At 31.2% G+C, this 16,014-nt stretch overlaps 2 protein-coding genes across 2 annotated transcripts in view; one reads left to right on the top strand and one right to left on the bottom strand.

The window, feature by feature from the left end:
* Nucleotides 1-14,059, bottom strand: part of LOC106475298 (large subunit GTPase 1 homolog) — a 19,944-nt gene extending 5,885 nt beyond the window's left edge. The window contains exons 1-6 of the mRNA XM_022379447.1: nucleotides 14,041-14,059; nucleotides 8,059-8,152; nucleotides 6,028-6,154; nucleotides 5,392-5,512; nucleotides 3,708-3,794; nucleotides 2,509-2,595 (exon numbers count right to left, since the gene is read on the bottom strand). Coding sequence (XP_022235155.1) covers nucleotides 2,509-2,595; nucleotides 3,708-3,794; nucleotides 5,392-5,512; nucleotides 6,028-6,154; nucleotides 8,059-8,145 — 509 coding nt within the window. The 5' untranslated portion in view covers nucleotides 8,146-8,152; nucleotides 14,041-14,059. The remainder of the gene's footprint in view (nucleotides 1-2,508; nucleotides 2,596-3,707; nucleotides 3,795-5,391; nucleotides 5,513-6,027; nucleotides 6,155-8,058; nucleotides 8,153-14,040) is intronic.
* Nucleotides 14,060-14,984: 925 nt separating this feature from the next.
* Nucleotides 14,985-16,014, top strand: part of LOC106475297 (2-phosphoxylose phosphatase 1-like) — a 5,519-nt gene continuing 4,489 nt past the window's right edge. The window contains exon 1 of the mRNA XM_013935989.2: nucleotides 14,985-15,185. Coding sequence (XP_013791443.1) covers nucleotides 15,098-15,185 — 88 coding nt within the window. The 5' untranslated portion in view covers nucleotides 14,985-15,097. The remainder of the gene's footprint in view (nucleotides 15,186-16,014) is intronic.

Raw genomic sequence — 16,014 nt, 5'->3', positions numbered from 1 at the left:
TCACTGGAACATACTCATGAAATATATCAGTTAACTATATCATTCAAAGATATTCATAAAATATATCAGTTAACTATATCATTCAAAGATATTCATAAAATATATCAGTTAACTATATCATTGAAATATATTCATAAAATATATCAGTTAACTATATCATTGGAACATATTCACGAAATATATCAGTTAACTATATCATTCAAAGATATTCATAAAATATATCAGTTAACTATATCATTGAAATATATTCATAAAATATATCAGTTAACTATATCATTGAAATATATTCATAAAATATATCAGTTAACTATATCATTGAAATATATTCATAAAATGTATGAATCAAGTATATCACTGAAAGATATTCACACAGTCACTATTTTTTTATGCATATTTCTTTATACAAAACTATACTGAAACCTGTACGAAATATTAAAATAATTAAAGTAACCAATTGTTAAACATTGTTCAAATATTACATTCTAAAATATTAATCCATTCAAAACTGCATATGGAATGTCCCTAAAACTCTTGAGTCTGAACTTTATCTAGAAATTCTCCACAAAATGCAAAATTGAGTCAAGCAATTAGTACAAACTCAAATTCATTGACAGCTTTTTATGGAAGATGTTTCTAGATTATAATAAGTACAACATTTGACCACTACTGTGGTCATTTTGAAGTACAAACACAAAAATTAAATTTGAATGATGAAATAAACCAATCCATCAGGACATCGAGAAAACTCCCAATGGGCCAGTGGTTCATCAAAAAAACTGTGATCTTCGTTCTTTGAAAATACTTTTTAAATTTGGTGCCAAATTTTCTGTTAACAGCTTAATGTATCATGGTTTAACGATAAATGGGTAATTAATGTATCGTGGTTTAACGATAAATGGGTAATTAATGTATCGTGGTTTAACGATAAATGGGTAATTAATGTATCGTGGTTTAACGATAAATGGGTAATTAATGTATCGTGTTTTAACGATAAATGGGTAATTAATATATCGTGGTTTAACGATAAATGGGTAATTAATGTATCATGGTTTAACAATAAATGGTAATTAATGTATCGTGGTTTAACGATAAATGGGTAATTAATGTATCGTGGTTTAATGATAAATGGGTAATTAATGGATCATGGTTTAACGATAAATGGGTAATTAATGTATCATGGTTTAACAATAAATGGTAATTAATGTATTGTGGTTTAACGATAAATGGGTAATTAATGTATCATGGTTTAACAATAAATGGTAATTAATGTATCGTGGTTTAACGATAAATGGGTAATTAATGTATTATGGTTTAACAATAAATGGGTAATTAATGTATCATGGTTTAACGATAAATGGGCAATTAATGTAGCGTTTTTGAACGATAAACGTGTAATTAATGTATCGTGGTTGAATGATAAATGGGTAATTAATGTAGCGTGGTTGAACGATAAACATGTAATTAATGTAGCGTGGTTGAACAATAAACGTGTAATTAATGTATCGTGGTTGAACGATAAATGGGTAATTAATGTAGCGTGGTTGAATGATAAATGGGTAATTAATGTAGCGTGGTTCAGTGATACACACATAATTATGCTTATCAAATTACTTCTGGGTGAATTAGTTTCAGTTGATGCGACATTATGGTCATATAGGTCTATAGTTTGCTAAAACTAGCAATAAATGTTGGATTGTAAGTATCTTGGTTTAATCTGTAAACTTTACAAATAGTACTATTGTAAGTATCTTGGTTTAATTTGTAAACTTTACAAATAATACTATTGTAAGTATCTTGGTTTAATTTGTAAACTTTACAAATAGTACTATTGTAAGTATCTTGGTTTAATTTGTAAACTTTATAAATAGTACTAGTACATATTATAGGTTATGCAGCATTAAGCACAGCACTTAGTTCACTTATTTCAAGACCCCCCCCCCCCTGATTTCATTGAAGAGCCAGTATAAAAGTATTCTCACACCAAAAATGACAATAGTAGTTGTTGAAATGTTGTATTTATTCTATAATAAAAGAAATTTCTACTCAAAGCTGTCAATGAATTTGGATAATACTATTTGGTGGGAAGACCTTATCCTTGTACTACAAACCTAGTTTATATGGCTTTATGATTTTTACGTCACACTAAATGAAAACATTCTAGTACTACAATCTCTTATCACTGAAACTTTGAGTATCTAAGTTACCACTAATATATATTGATTACCGATATTTTGTGTAACCTCTGTATGTTCTAAACATAAAGCAAGAACAAACTGTAACACACCAACATTAAAAAAAAAAGCTCAAAGCAAATGTACTTTAAAACTTCCGTACAAAACAGTCCCAACAGTTAGAAAAACATGACCCCTGTTTAGCAAAACAACAGTTAATACCAGTGTTTTGAAGTAAACAGCAATTAATGTTTTACAGAATTCTTTTAAACAATAACAGAAACTTAAAAGTGATGTGGGACTTAACCAAAGAGTGTGAACACACAAGATTTACTACCTTTTCTCCACAACTCTCCATAACTGTCTCCAAAATTGCAAGTTTTTCTCATAAGGTGTTAAAATCAGGTGTTCCGTCTCTTCCAGTCTTCATGACAAGTTTATATAAAAATATCTTCTTTAGAATTGAATTTTGTGGTAAATTCATAAGCATACCACACTAAACATATATAAGCACTTCAATCACAACTAGATTTTTGTTTCAAAATGTGACGTGTTTTACAAAAGAAAGTTGGGAGAAAAATACCTCTTTTATTTATTGAGAATTTAAGGTTTAAAAATGATATACTTCAAACCCTGGTTTATAATAAAACCTTAGCAAGTAATGATAACATGTAACTGCCAAGTTTTATGTTAAAAAATACACAAACATACATTGGTTTATAGTAAAACCTTAACAATTAATGATGATATGTAACTTCCAAGTTTTACATTAAAAAATACACAAACATACATTGGTTTATAGTAAAACCTTAACAATTAATGATGACATGTAACTTGTATTTTTTAACATAAAACTTGGCCAAACATACATTGATTTATAGTAAAACCTTAACAATTAATGATGACATGTAACTGCCAAGTTTTATGTTAAAAAATACACAAACATACATTAGTTTATAGTAAAACCTTAACAATTAATGATGACATGTAAGTGCTAAGTTTTATGTTAAAAAATACACAAACATACATTGATTTATAGTAAAACCTTAACAATTAATGATGACATGTAACTGCCAAGTTTTGTGTTAAAAAATACACAGATATACATTGGTGTATAGTAAAACCTAAACAATTAATGATGATATGTAACTGCCAAGTTTTACGTTAAAAAATACACAAACATACATTGGTTTATAGTAAAACCTTAACAATTGATGATGACATGTAAGTGCTAAGTTTTATGTTAAAAAATACACGAACATACATTGGTTTATAGTAAAACCTTAGCAATTAATGATGGCATGTAACTGCTAAGTTTTATGTTCAAAATACACAGATATACAAAGCACAATCTTGCCTAGTTATAATGACATTTAGTGCCAAGTTTTTTGTTCAAAATACACATGAACAAAAACTAATTTTCACTACAGTAGTAATTAGTTTCTGGATTACAGATGAGTTAATTGTTTCCTCATGGTAAGTTTTGGAAATTATAATGAGCAGACACACGTACACAGAAACAAAGGCAATACTTACTGAGAGAGTTGTCGACGCCACTCAAGAAATCTGTCTTTTTCATTCTGGTCCAGTTGTTCAGGTGTGGTGTTATAGTCCCACTGTGGTCTGATAATTTTCAGATATAAGATTAGCTACATTCATTTCAATATGATAGCACTGTGGATCAGTAATTCATATGATCTTTTTAGTTGTTTTTGGATTGGTGCAATTATTCGGTAACAAGTATGGTAAGCACTTATAAAACAAATTTCAGGGTATTGTAAAATAACTGAGTTTCATCTGACCTGAAGTGTCTTTATGTACACTTCCAAATTGAGTTAAGATGGTGTAAGACTGACCTGAAGTGTCTTTATGTACACTTCCAAACTGAGTTAAGATGGTGTAAGACTGACCTGAAGTGTCTTTACGTACACTTCCAAACTGAGTTAAGATGGTGTACGACTGACCTGAAATGTCTTTATGTACACTTCCAAACTGAGTTAAGATGGTGTAAAACTGACCTGAAATGTCTTTATGTACACTTCCAAACTGAGTTAAGATGGCATAAAACTGACCTGAAATGTCTTTATGTACACTTCAAACTGAGTTAAGATGGCATAAGACTGACCTGAAATGTCTGTATGTACACTTCCAAACTGAGTTAAGATGGCGTAAGACTGACATGAAGCATCTTTATGTACACTTTCAGAACACTTTAAGAAGGTGTAAGACTGTATATCAAAACCTCCCCTCTTATACGTGAAAACATAGATCATAAAAATATGTAATAAACATTCAACGTTTGTATTTTATCAACTGATACCATTATGCATAAAATTTCCATAAAACAACAAATTCACACATGAAACAAAACCAAAACCTAAACCATGGCAGAAAACAAGAAAATCAAGCTTAACAAACCTTGTTATAGGAACACATACTTCAACACTCAATGTACCACTCCTTCAAATGGTAAATAAACACTACATCATAAAACAGAAAATAATAATAATGACAATTTTCATAATTCTTTTGTGAAACTACAATTAAATTTAATCACAAAGTTTTCTTTACTTAATATCCATCCTGAAATGATAATGACCAAATTTTGAACTTTAAACTAAATGCAAGAAAGAGCTTAAAAACTGTACTTTTATTATAAATTATGCAAACATCGGGACCTATTGGCCTATCAAGAATGTTGTGACTCCTAACCTTCGTCAACAAAATGGTAAACCCAACCTGGATCGACCATGTATTTCTCTCAACCTTTTTCTTAAATTCCTGTAAAGTTGAAGCCTTCACCATTCTACATCGAAATATATTCAAGAGATTTACCACCCTATCAGTGAAATAAACTTCTTTAACTGGAGATGTTTGACCTTTCCAAGTTCTAAATGTATGACCTCTTGTCCTACTACATTCAGAATCAAGACAATAATGAACTACAATGATCAAACAACAGATCCCTGAGGCACACCACCTGTAACAGTCATCTAGTGAGAATGAGCTCTGTTAATAATAATTTTCTACTTCCTCCCAGCTTCCTCTACTTCCTCATTCATTCAACTAACTTAAATTGTATCACAAATTTATGTGGCACATAATCACAAGCTATTAGAAAATCCAGTAAACCAAATTCATCCAGATAACAAGTAACATCTTTTAATCAGTTAATAAGGTAGGGTCTTCCATCTGTAATACAACTAGAACACAAACAGACCTTCTTGGAATTGATAAGAGCTTTTTATTGTTTTCTTGAGCTTCTTTAATTGCTTTTTTTTCCTCTTCTGACAATAGACCAATTCTAGTTTTAGGATTCACAAACTGAATGTTCAGTTTCTCTGTAAAAAAACAAATAAATAAAAATGTTTACAAACTACTAGTTTTTACTTAGCATGCCCTAAAAATATTAAAAGCTCTAATTTCATTTTCAACTACACATTTACCTGTTAAAGAAACTGTGTTTGAGAACCCGATAACTTAAACAAGCAATTTGTTTTTGTAACAAGCTATATTTAAATAACACCATGACTCTGAAATTCTATTTCTAACTCTTACTTAATAATAAATTGTTAAATCTTGTACTGTGGTTTCTACTACTAAATACTACATGACATTTCTAGATAAGTAGGTTAAACCCTGTATTAAACCATTACGTACAATGTTACATTTATAGACAGTTAGGTTAAGCCTTTCATTATACTCTCCACCACTATTCACCACCAATTCACTAAAGGTAAATCTTGTCTCCTGGCCTTGAAGTAGGCTTTCTGGAAGCTACAATTTCATCTCAATATGTATCAATAAATCTAATTATACAATGATCTCTATTAGTGAATATTTTGTACTGCTTTACCCGCAATGAATTCTGTGCCGGCAAGTTCAGCAGTTGCTAGAAATTCATCCAAGTCATTCTGTTCGGTAACGCTACGCAAGTTAAGACGAGCCCAGTCGTAGCCATCAGGAAGGTCAGTTGTATGTTTCTGTGAGAAAAGAGTTTTTTTATAAAATATGTTACCGATTATATAAAGAGTTGCCATGTTTATAAATAAAGAGCTCTCTTAGTGCTAGGTTTAGGTCTTAAAATATAAGTAACACATAAACTTACTTATTTCTTGCTTTCTTTGACAGATTGTTTAGTCAGAGTATTCATGATGAGTAAACTGGAATGGACTGGCAACTGCCTGTTGTAAAAAACACAAGTGTAGTGGACGACGTTTCAAAAGTTTTCTGTACCTGGAGACACAAGTCTTTTGAAATGTCGTCCTCTACACTTGTGTTTTTTTACAACAGGCAGTTGCCAGTCCATTCCAGTTTATTCATTATTTCTTGTCAAACACACTAGAGAAGTCCCTCCCGTTCGTTCATGCATTTCAAGCCAGTTATATACCTTGTGTACGGCATGTTTATAACAATGGAAAAAACATACTGTAATGTACAAGAATATTAAGACTGTTTGTTTAGATTTGGAAATTAAAGACAGTAGTTCACAAGAAAAATGTGAGATGTGTTGAGTAAAAACACTAGAATTGTTTAGTCTATTTATAGCTTAATTAGAAAGCCAGATAAAGTACAGTAGTTTTGGGACATTCTATTCTATTGTCCAAGACAGTTTTATTTTATTCTAAAATACATATCTATCTTTTGGACGACCAACATAGTGAGAAAGTAGTTATTGAAGCACATCATCCGAGTGCAAATAGGAAGAACATTTTTTATTTATTGTCATATACGTTTTAATAAAAATTATAAACTTCTTAGGTTCGGTAACAAAACTTAAATAACATTTAAGTCGATGTGGAAACTAGAGAATTCTCGCAGTATGTGTGAGGTTGTAACCTGATCATTTGTTTACCCAGAGCTGTACCGGCTGTGATTTATTGCTTTTCATAGAAAAGAGAGGGTTTAAAGGTACAATAATAAAACCATAAAATTAAATGAATGATGTGTAAAGGTTAAAATAAATAATTTTAATCATCTGTTACAATCTACAGTCACTCTAGAGAAAACAAAAAGGTGCAATTATTTTACCGATGTTTTCACTGATGTTAGTTAGGGTAAAGAAAATAAAAGATAAATTTCACTGACAAAAAAAAACTTCTGATATTCATTTAGGAGATTCTAAAGGTTATGCAAATGAAATATTATAAATGTAAGATAAAAAAGCCTTGTTATTCTTACCATAAAACAACCTCTCACTTAGACTAACTCAGTAAAGGCTTTGTAAATTCAGAAGTATATCTTTAGTTGAAATAACTGATTAAAACATCGGATCTTTTATGTACAACACTTACCATGTTTACTAAAAATTTGCCAAATTTTGTGAAGATAAACTTAATATATTCAGAGTTATAGTGAGAATTATTAAATACTAGCTGGAGTACCCTCCAGTGAACGGGTGAAATAAAAACTTGTTTGTAACAAAGGATAGGAAATTGTGCTTCTATTTTTTTCTTATTAAGATAATAAAGATTAAAAGTTCAATAAAAATACATAAAGGTACCAATACTGAAAAGAAAGACATACAGTTTTCAAGAATTCTAACAATAGAGGTTACATAGTTCATTCTAATGCTGGGAGATATACAACACTGATAGTTTTCTGAAATTAGAAGGGGTCAACCCAATGGACTGACCCCGTGTTGGTAAGTCTTAAAAGAGGTATCTGATTTTCTCAAAAATAAATGGTGGGTTTAAAATTTTCTTTTTTTCAAGGGTGGGCCCAATGGTCATTAGTTGTCTGTATACTATGTTATCATTCATTTTTAAACATGGTGACTATATAGTCTGACAAGTAAGATTAGACAAAAACATTCAGTCTATGTCAGCTGTGTCCTAGTTCAATGTAACTGAAAGATGTTTTAAATGCTTTCAGAAGATCCTCATACCAAACTTTGTCTTCTTTCATTATTCTTTCCTTTTTCTCCATGGCTTCTAATTAAACTTCTTCCAAGGTTCTCCTTTTTCTTTCCCATTTATGGTCTGGAATCACAAAAATGAGTAAAATAAAAATTTACTTGTATTTTGAAGGAATATTTAACATTAAGATAAATCTGCTTTTGGTTCAGTTATTTCTGCTGCAAAAGATAAATCCTACAGTATTATCATTATTATGAAGACATTATGTTAGGCCTAATAATATTAAACACACAGATAAATCAGCAAGCGCCTGAGCACTGGAGAGTTGCTAATGCTGCTACTTTTTTTTAAATATGGTTTTTACAATTAATCTGGGAATTATAAGCGGTTAATCTGTAATGAGAAACACACTCGAGAGTCTGATCAAATAAACTTTACAAATTCATAGAAGAAAATCACTAAGAAATTTTCCAGTTAACTTTTTTTGAGGATATTACATGTTAAACGGCCAAAGGAAATAGAGTATACTTAGATTTTCAAAATCACATTGGTGGAGGTTGGGGAAAGACTATAAGTGGGTGAATGACAGAAATAAAACTGTTATTCAAGGAGTCCAATCAAATTGGACTCTTGTTTACTAGTGGAGTGGCTCAATGGTCTGCTAGGGCCTTTGTTTTTTTTTTATTCACATTGAACATAAAATACGGACAACAAGGGACCATTTGGTCCTTCAAGACTGTCCTTAAAATAAGTAAAAATATAAATCCATCCTTTTCTTTTAAATAAATCATTAATTCCTCACTTAAACTCCTGTAAATAGGATTTTAGGTTGTACCTACAGACGTTGTAAATACAAGCTTACACAGGTTATGACACATTTGGAGTACTGTTTTCAGTCTTGGGCCCATTACATCTGGAAGGACATTCAACTGTTGGAAAGGGTTCAGGGATAATACCTAGGATAGAATGGTTGTCACACGAGGACAGCTTAAGATCCCTGAAATGTTCTCTTGAAAAAAGAAGAGTTAGAGAGGATCTGATTGGATTGTTCAAGATCATTAAGGGAACTGTTAGTATTGATGAATCATCTTTTTTCACACTTAATGGTGAGAATAGTAGAACTAGGGGACACAAATTTTGGCAGGGTACAGAGTAGGAGTCATCTTCGGCTAAGAAAGCTTTATTTTTCTAACAGGTTGGTTAGCTTTTGGAAGATATCTTCAATTGTGGGGGATGAAGTTAATTTAGGAGAATTTGAGGGAAGACTTGATAAATATTTTGGATGATGAGGGCTGGCTTTGTTTTATTTTCATTTTAAAGTTTAGTTTAGTGAATGGGATGATCTAGGTGGACCAAAATGTTTCTTGATGTCATTAAATTACTTGTATAGATAAATATATACATATATATTGTTGCGTCAGCGAGTCACACGACTAGTGTGACGCCACGTTTCTAGAACTATCCCGTACCTTGGCGAATGCTCTAGTATTTACTAGATATAGGGTAGTCTGGTATATAAAAGAGGGTGACAACGTGACGGGAGAATAATGTAATGTGTGTGTAGGTAATGAGTAATTGAACTGCGGTCAGAGAGAGACGTATTGTTGAAGTTAACGTTCGTTCGTTATAGTGTTTGTTTTAGCGCGAATATTGAAATTAAGTGTATCGTAAAGTTATATTCGGAAAGAATAAACCAGTTTTATTAAGTAAAGACTTGTGTCGTTAAAGTTTCGTCGGAACAAAGTTACGGAAAAATCAATTAACAAACGGAGACGTAACAATATATCTAAAGTGTTAATCTTCACTTTCGTCGATGAGAATTCACTCCACAAGTGAATCACATTATTAAAATAATAAAAATGAGATTGATAGGGCATAATTAGTAAATTATTAAAGTCTGCAGATGAAAGTAAACTCTTGGGTATTCCTAGCTGTATTGAAAATGTTGAGGTACTACAGAACGACTTGGTTCAACAGATAAGTTGGACAAATATTTGACCAATGTCATTATAATAAGTGAAATATAATGCATTTTTAATGTAATAGTCTTGACAGAGTAATGAATAACTCACTCAAACCTTTGAGACAGTGCTTTGTTAATAGTTATTGAACTTTTAGTGTGTATTTATAGACATAGTGATCACAAATCAAAAGAAGTGTACACACACACACACAAGTCAATAATTAGGCCTCACTTGGAATACTGTAAACTTATGGTCTAAGAAACAATATTGACTTTTCGGAGGGCTATTAGGATGATCCTGGAGATGGAATAGTTACCATTTATGGACAAGTTAACAATCTACAGCCGACAAGGGTCCATTTGGTTTTTCAAGGTTGACCTTACTCACTCAACCCTACTAAACATAAAACATTCCAACCCACCCTTATTGTGTCAGGGATTCATTAATTACCCTCTTAAATTCCTGTAAAGTGTTGGTAACTTACTCCAGAAGCAAATTATCTTACTACAAAACTGTTCTTAAGAGGAATCTAGCCTGTCTTTCTAAATCTCTTTTAATCCGCTTATCTATGGAATACAACACATGAACTCGGTTATTTTTATCCTATCAATCCCTTCACATAATCTTATAAACTTCAATAATGTCATCTCTTACCCTTACTTTCTCATAACAAAGCAACAGATCTTAACGTATCCTTTGAGGTAACCCCTCCATCCTTAGAATCATCCTAGTAGAACTTCTCTGAACCCTAATAAGTAAATATCTTTTCGTAGATAAGAAGGCCAAACTTGTACACAGTATTCCAAGTGAGTTTCATCCAATGATTTGTAGATAGATAGATAATTATTTTCTTTTTACTTGTAACCATTCAACCACCCCACAATTCAATTAACTTGTCTTTCTTAAGACTAGTTAAAACTTGGTAAACCTAAATACACCAAATCCACACTCTTCCTTCAACCAAAAAAAAGTATCATCTTTGAAAAAAGGTGACAGATTAGTAAGTCAAGATTTCCTTTTGGGGAATCCATGATGGCTTTATTTTATAGTTCACTGATTTAGAGAAAGATGGAGCTGTGGGAGTAAAATGATGTATATTTACGAGTCATAAAATAAAGGAATTGAAATACTTGTAGTTATACATTTTAAAGTTTTTACTTTGACATCATTAAATTTTTCAGCAGTTATCTAAGTGCATTTGAATTAGGTTAGTTATGACAGGATAGTTTTAGGTTTCATAATTGCAGGTAAAGCTAAGCTTAAAGTCATTATATTTAATACTAGACGGTAAGCTTAAATTACTGTTGTTATCAGGACGTAGGCCTACTACTAAGTTACAAGTTAGTAAATGCCATCAGCAGTAATGGAGGCCAGCACTTTACATTGTTTATAAAGATGATTTCCTGATAAGTAAAGAGTGGGTTTAAGTTTTTGATTTTTCCCAAAGATGGGTGTACAAGGACAGCCTTGAAAGAACAAATGGTCCTTTGATGTCCAAAGGTTATAATTTAAGTGATTTTTTTAAAGCTTCTTTTGTCTCACTCTTTTGAATTTAGCCCACTGAAGAAGTATGATTAACTGGTCTATAATCTCCAGGGTAACTCCTAAAACTCCTTTTAAAAACAGGAGTAATTCAAGCAATTCTACAGTTCTCAGGCACCTGCTCACTTTTTATTGACTGAACAAAAATTACTTAAACTTCCTTTATAACTCTAAAGAAAACCATATCTGGTTCTGTTTATCTGATTCTAATCTTTCTGTTTTTCTACTTACCATCAAGAGATTAATATTTACATGATTCAGGTGATTTCCAATGTTTCTGAAAAAGGGGGTCAAACTGATCTTATTACAAGATTATCCTGGGGATTGAAAAAATAAAGACCTCCAACATTTTTGTTCTACATTCTAAAAACAAGACAGAATGAAAGGAATGTTGTATTCATATGTTTTCTTTTTTCTGTTTGTTTGTTTTTAGAGTAAAGCCACATTAGGCTATCTGCTGGGTCCACCATGGGGAATCAAACCCCAGTTAGTAGCACTGTAAGTCCACAGACCTACTGCTGTCCCACAAACAGACTTGTCTTCAGCAGTGGTACAGGTTGAAACTTTATAGTAATGGTAATAGTCGTAGTCATAATACAATTCGATGATTTCATTAAACATAAGGTAGCTATATTCTTTTAAATTTTATTGCTAGAGTCAGAATGTAAGTCTACAGACCTACTGCTGTCACACTAACAGGTTGAAACTTTATAGTAATGGTAATACTCATAGTCATAATACAATTTGATGATTATATTAAACATCAGGTAGCTATCTTCTTTTAAATTTTATTGCTAGTCAGATGGAATCTGAATTAAGTATTCAAAATTATAGGATTGATGCTAAAATGTTTTTCGTTTTTAGTGGTATTAATGGTAATACTAATAGTAAGAGTGGACAGTGGTAGAACTAGGGGATATAAACTGACTATTTATTATTTAAGATATAGCAAGGCAGAACTTAGAAGTCATCTGCAAATTAGGCAATTATATTTTTCGAATAGAGTGGTCAGATTTTGGAATAACTTGCCTTCCCAAAATATTCACATGCGATAAACGCAACAGGATTGGGAGAGTTCCAGAGAGGCCTTGATAAATATTTGGGAAGTCAGGGCTGGCTATACACAGACAGGTGTTGAAATAAATTAAATGGGACAGTCACAATGGGTCAAAAAGCCTCTTGTTCAAATGTTGTTCCTCATACTATCACTACTAGTAGTAGTAGTACTACAATGAATCAATCTGAGTAAGTGATAGTGATAGGTTAATAATGGCTGGAGACGGCTTGAATGGTTAATGAAGAAAAACTTTAATATAAGTTTAACATAACAGCAAATGTACAACGTTTCGACAAGGTTTTGTCATCACTGGTACCTGAAGTATGTTCCTCGTCATCGAATAGTGATAGGTTATTTTGTCACATAACTCATATGTCTTCTTAACCAATTTTTAAATCAATCGATTTAGTTTAATAATGAATAGTTAGTACTTACCAGCGCTAAGGGATTTAAGCTTTCCCGCTAACAACAGCTTTTAAATATAAATAACACTTATACTATAATACTAATCTTCAAAATCAACTACGAGACAGCTTACGAAACAGTGTTAAACATTTCCTATTAGGCTTAATAGCTCTCGTTTCAATGTTCATTTCACGTTTTGCTGTGGGTAAAAAAAAACACAAAAGGTGATATACATATCTTTTGTTTTTTCAAACATTAAAATCCTCTTCAATTTTATAGGTTATTTCGTTATAAAAGCAGTGCTTATTTTTCAGCCCATAAAGTATGTGTTATTTCAGTCATATCTGAGTTCATAAAGTATATATCTCATTCAGTTACTGATATTTTATATGTTTTTTAAGTTGTTTAAATAGATATAAAAAAGGCTGTATAGATATAAATATAACATATTTTACTTGCTGACATAGATTTATGATTTAAAGAAATGGCGAACCGAAACAATTTTCTGATAACAACTAAGCACTCGTCTTGTTTTTTATTTTTTATTGTCTAGTGAAACTATCTTTGACTCATCTGTTACCAAGCTGTGAAGCTATATGGCCAACATGTTTTATGTATGCTTCTCTTCATTGTTTTAAATATTTCATATGTTATTTGTGACAAATATAATCTCATGAGTCACTCTAATTAAATATGACCAGTTAATCGAAAACAGTTTTTTTTAGTGAGACCTAGATTGATTTGGGAACTGTCATTTTTTCAATTATTATTAAGTTCATTACACATCAGAATGACAATAATAACAGTCAAAATCTTCCCATGATTTAGAAAAATAAAGAACGTGAGGATTACTTCTCATATGATAGTTATTTTGGGACGCAATTATATTGATATTACAACTTTTACTGTACTTAAGGGTTTATTATTTTTACATCCAAATATATATATATATATATATTAAGTACCATACAAATTACTTGTTATATCTTGTGAGTTTAGTGATTATTATTCTCTAAGCACTACAACATTTCAAGTTCTACTACCTGTATATTCATAGCCTTAAAAGCAAAAAGATTGCGTGGATTTGATGTATCTACATATAAGTAAACATATATATGTGTGTGCGCGCGCATGTGTGATTGTTTTGAGGGTACTAAGTTCTTGAAAATAATGAAATTTTTATCCTCATAATAATAAACGAAAGTATAAAGTAAACGATGAAATATGTCCCTTCACGCCACATAATGCAATTTGTGAAGAATAACAAAAAGCTATACTTATATATGTTAGTAAATTGTTAACTTCGCCTCCCCCTTTGAAATTAACGATGGACACAATCATATTTCATCTAATCACTACCCCGGTTGGTCAGCGGTAATTTTATGAACTTACAACACTAAAATCTGGGGTTAGTTTCCCCACGGTGGACACAGCAGATATCCCCAATGTGGGTTTGCTCTGAACCAACCAGTCATCTAATCACTTAAAATATTTTAGATTATTAGTGGTGATTAGAGGACTAGACATCTAAATCAAACAAACTGCTTACATTCCATTACTATATGAGGCCTACTTTGTTTATTTGCTTCACTTTTCCAAGCAGCAATGATGAGCGAAGAATCCGGCGAAACTAGTCTGTTACAGCGGAAGTAGAAATCAAAGAATAAATTAAGCTTTTACATTATCTTTACTTTACTAAAATTCACATTTTGGTGAATAAAAGAAATTAACAAGTGGATTTCATTAATCCCTCTTACGTACATTTTAATACTTTACAGAAAGGTATTTGTTTTTCCTTCTCATTCTCTGCCATTGTATTGATGATTACTAAATTTTCTTAACTTCTGACAGAAATATTTTATATATATTTGTGCCCTAAACGGACATAGGTGACCAAACACATCTGTAAGCATCATAGAGGGCGCTGCCGGTAAGTAATGTTCAATCTTAAACATAGGAAAAAAAGTATAGGAGATATCGAATAGAATAGGAGGGTGACTTTTGAAGTTATAAGTTTCGTTATACGTAATAGTTATCTTGATAAATTAACACTTTACCACTGCTTTAGAGATGATATGAAACTAATTTTTATTATTTAAGATGTGTACCATAAAAAATGTTTTAGTACGACATAAATTTAAATCGGTACTACTAATATTACTTTGGATAACAGGCATAATTTATTCAGGTAAGAGTAAGAGCAAATTCTATGGCCCAGGTGATGTGTGAGCATGCATGACGACGATATTTACGGTGACTAAGTTTACACATGCAAGCACTGTGGTTTCTTCTTCTTTTTAAGTTGTAACATAAATTTGAAATAGAAACATAGCGGCAGGCATTCAAAATGGTCAAAGTATTAACTATATGATGAAAGAAAGACAATGTCTCAAAAGTTATAATATTAGTGTTGTAAAAGTTTAAATGTCATATGAAAAAAGGGAATCTTCAGTCTGGAATTTCAAATCAAACAAATGAATACTTTCTTGCCAATATATGTATTAAACTATTAATAATTCTTTAATGACTGTTATATGTCAAATACATATTAATTATTATATCTTTGGAATGAGTCATTCTAATGTGTATGTGATTACAGCAAAAAATAAGGGAAGAAGTAAGTGTAGAATGATTTTTATTTTATGAGACTACTGTATGTAAAGAAAGTAACAACTGGTATAGGCAAATAATATAGTTAGTAAAATGTTATATATTATGCTTATCTACCTAATATAATTACTTAGTTATGAGGGTCAGTCAGTAAATTCATAGAAAGGTAGTGTAACAGTATCTTTTGACTAATGTTCTCTGTTTCAGAGTAAAAATTTAAAGTGAACTACTAACTGAAGCTATGGGTTTTGATTAAGATTGAGCAGTCATCAAATTTTTGTATATGGAAGGTACAAAAGCAAGAGAGATCTAGTAATGTGGTGCTCCATTGTATTCTAAATTCAAGCATGAACGTGAGTCCCTTATAGATGACCCCTGGTCTGGATGTTAAACAGATCGGGTCATCT

This window comes from Limulus polyphemus, unplaced genomic scaffold (genome assembly GCF_000517525.1).
Source record: "Limulus polyphemus unplaced genomic scaffold, Limulus_polyphemus-2.1.2 Scaffold8370, whole genome shotgun sequence".
Lineage (NCBI taxonomy): Eukaryota > Metazoa > Arthropoda > Merostomata > Xiphosura > Limulidae > Limulus > Limulus polyphemus.
This window is presented reverse-complemented; position numbering and strand designations above follow the sequence as displayed.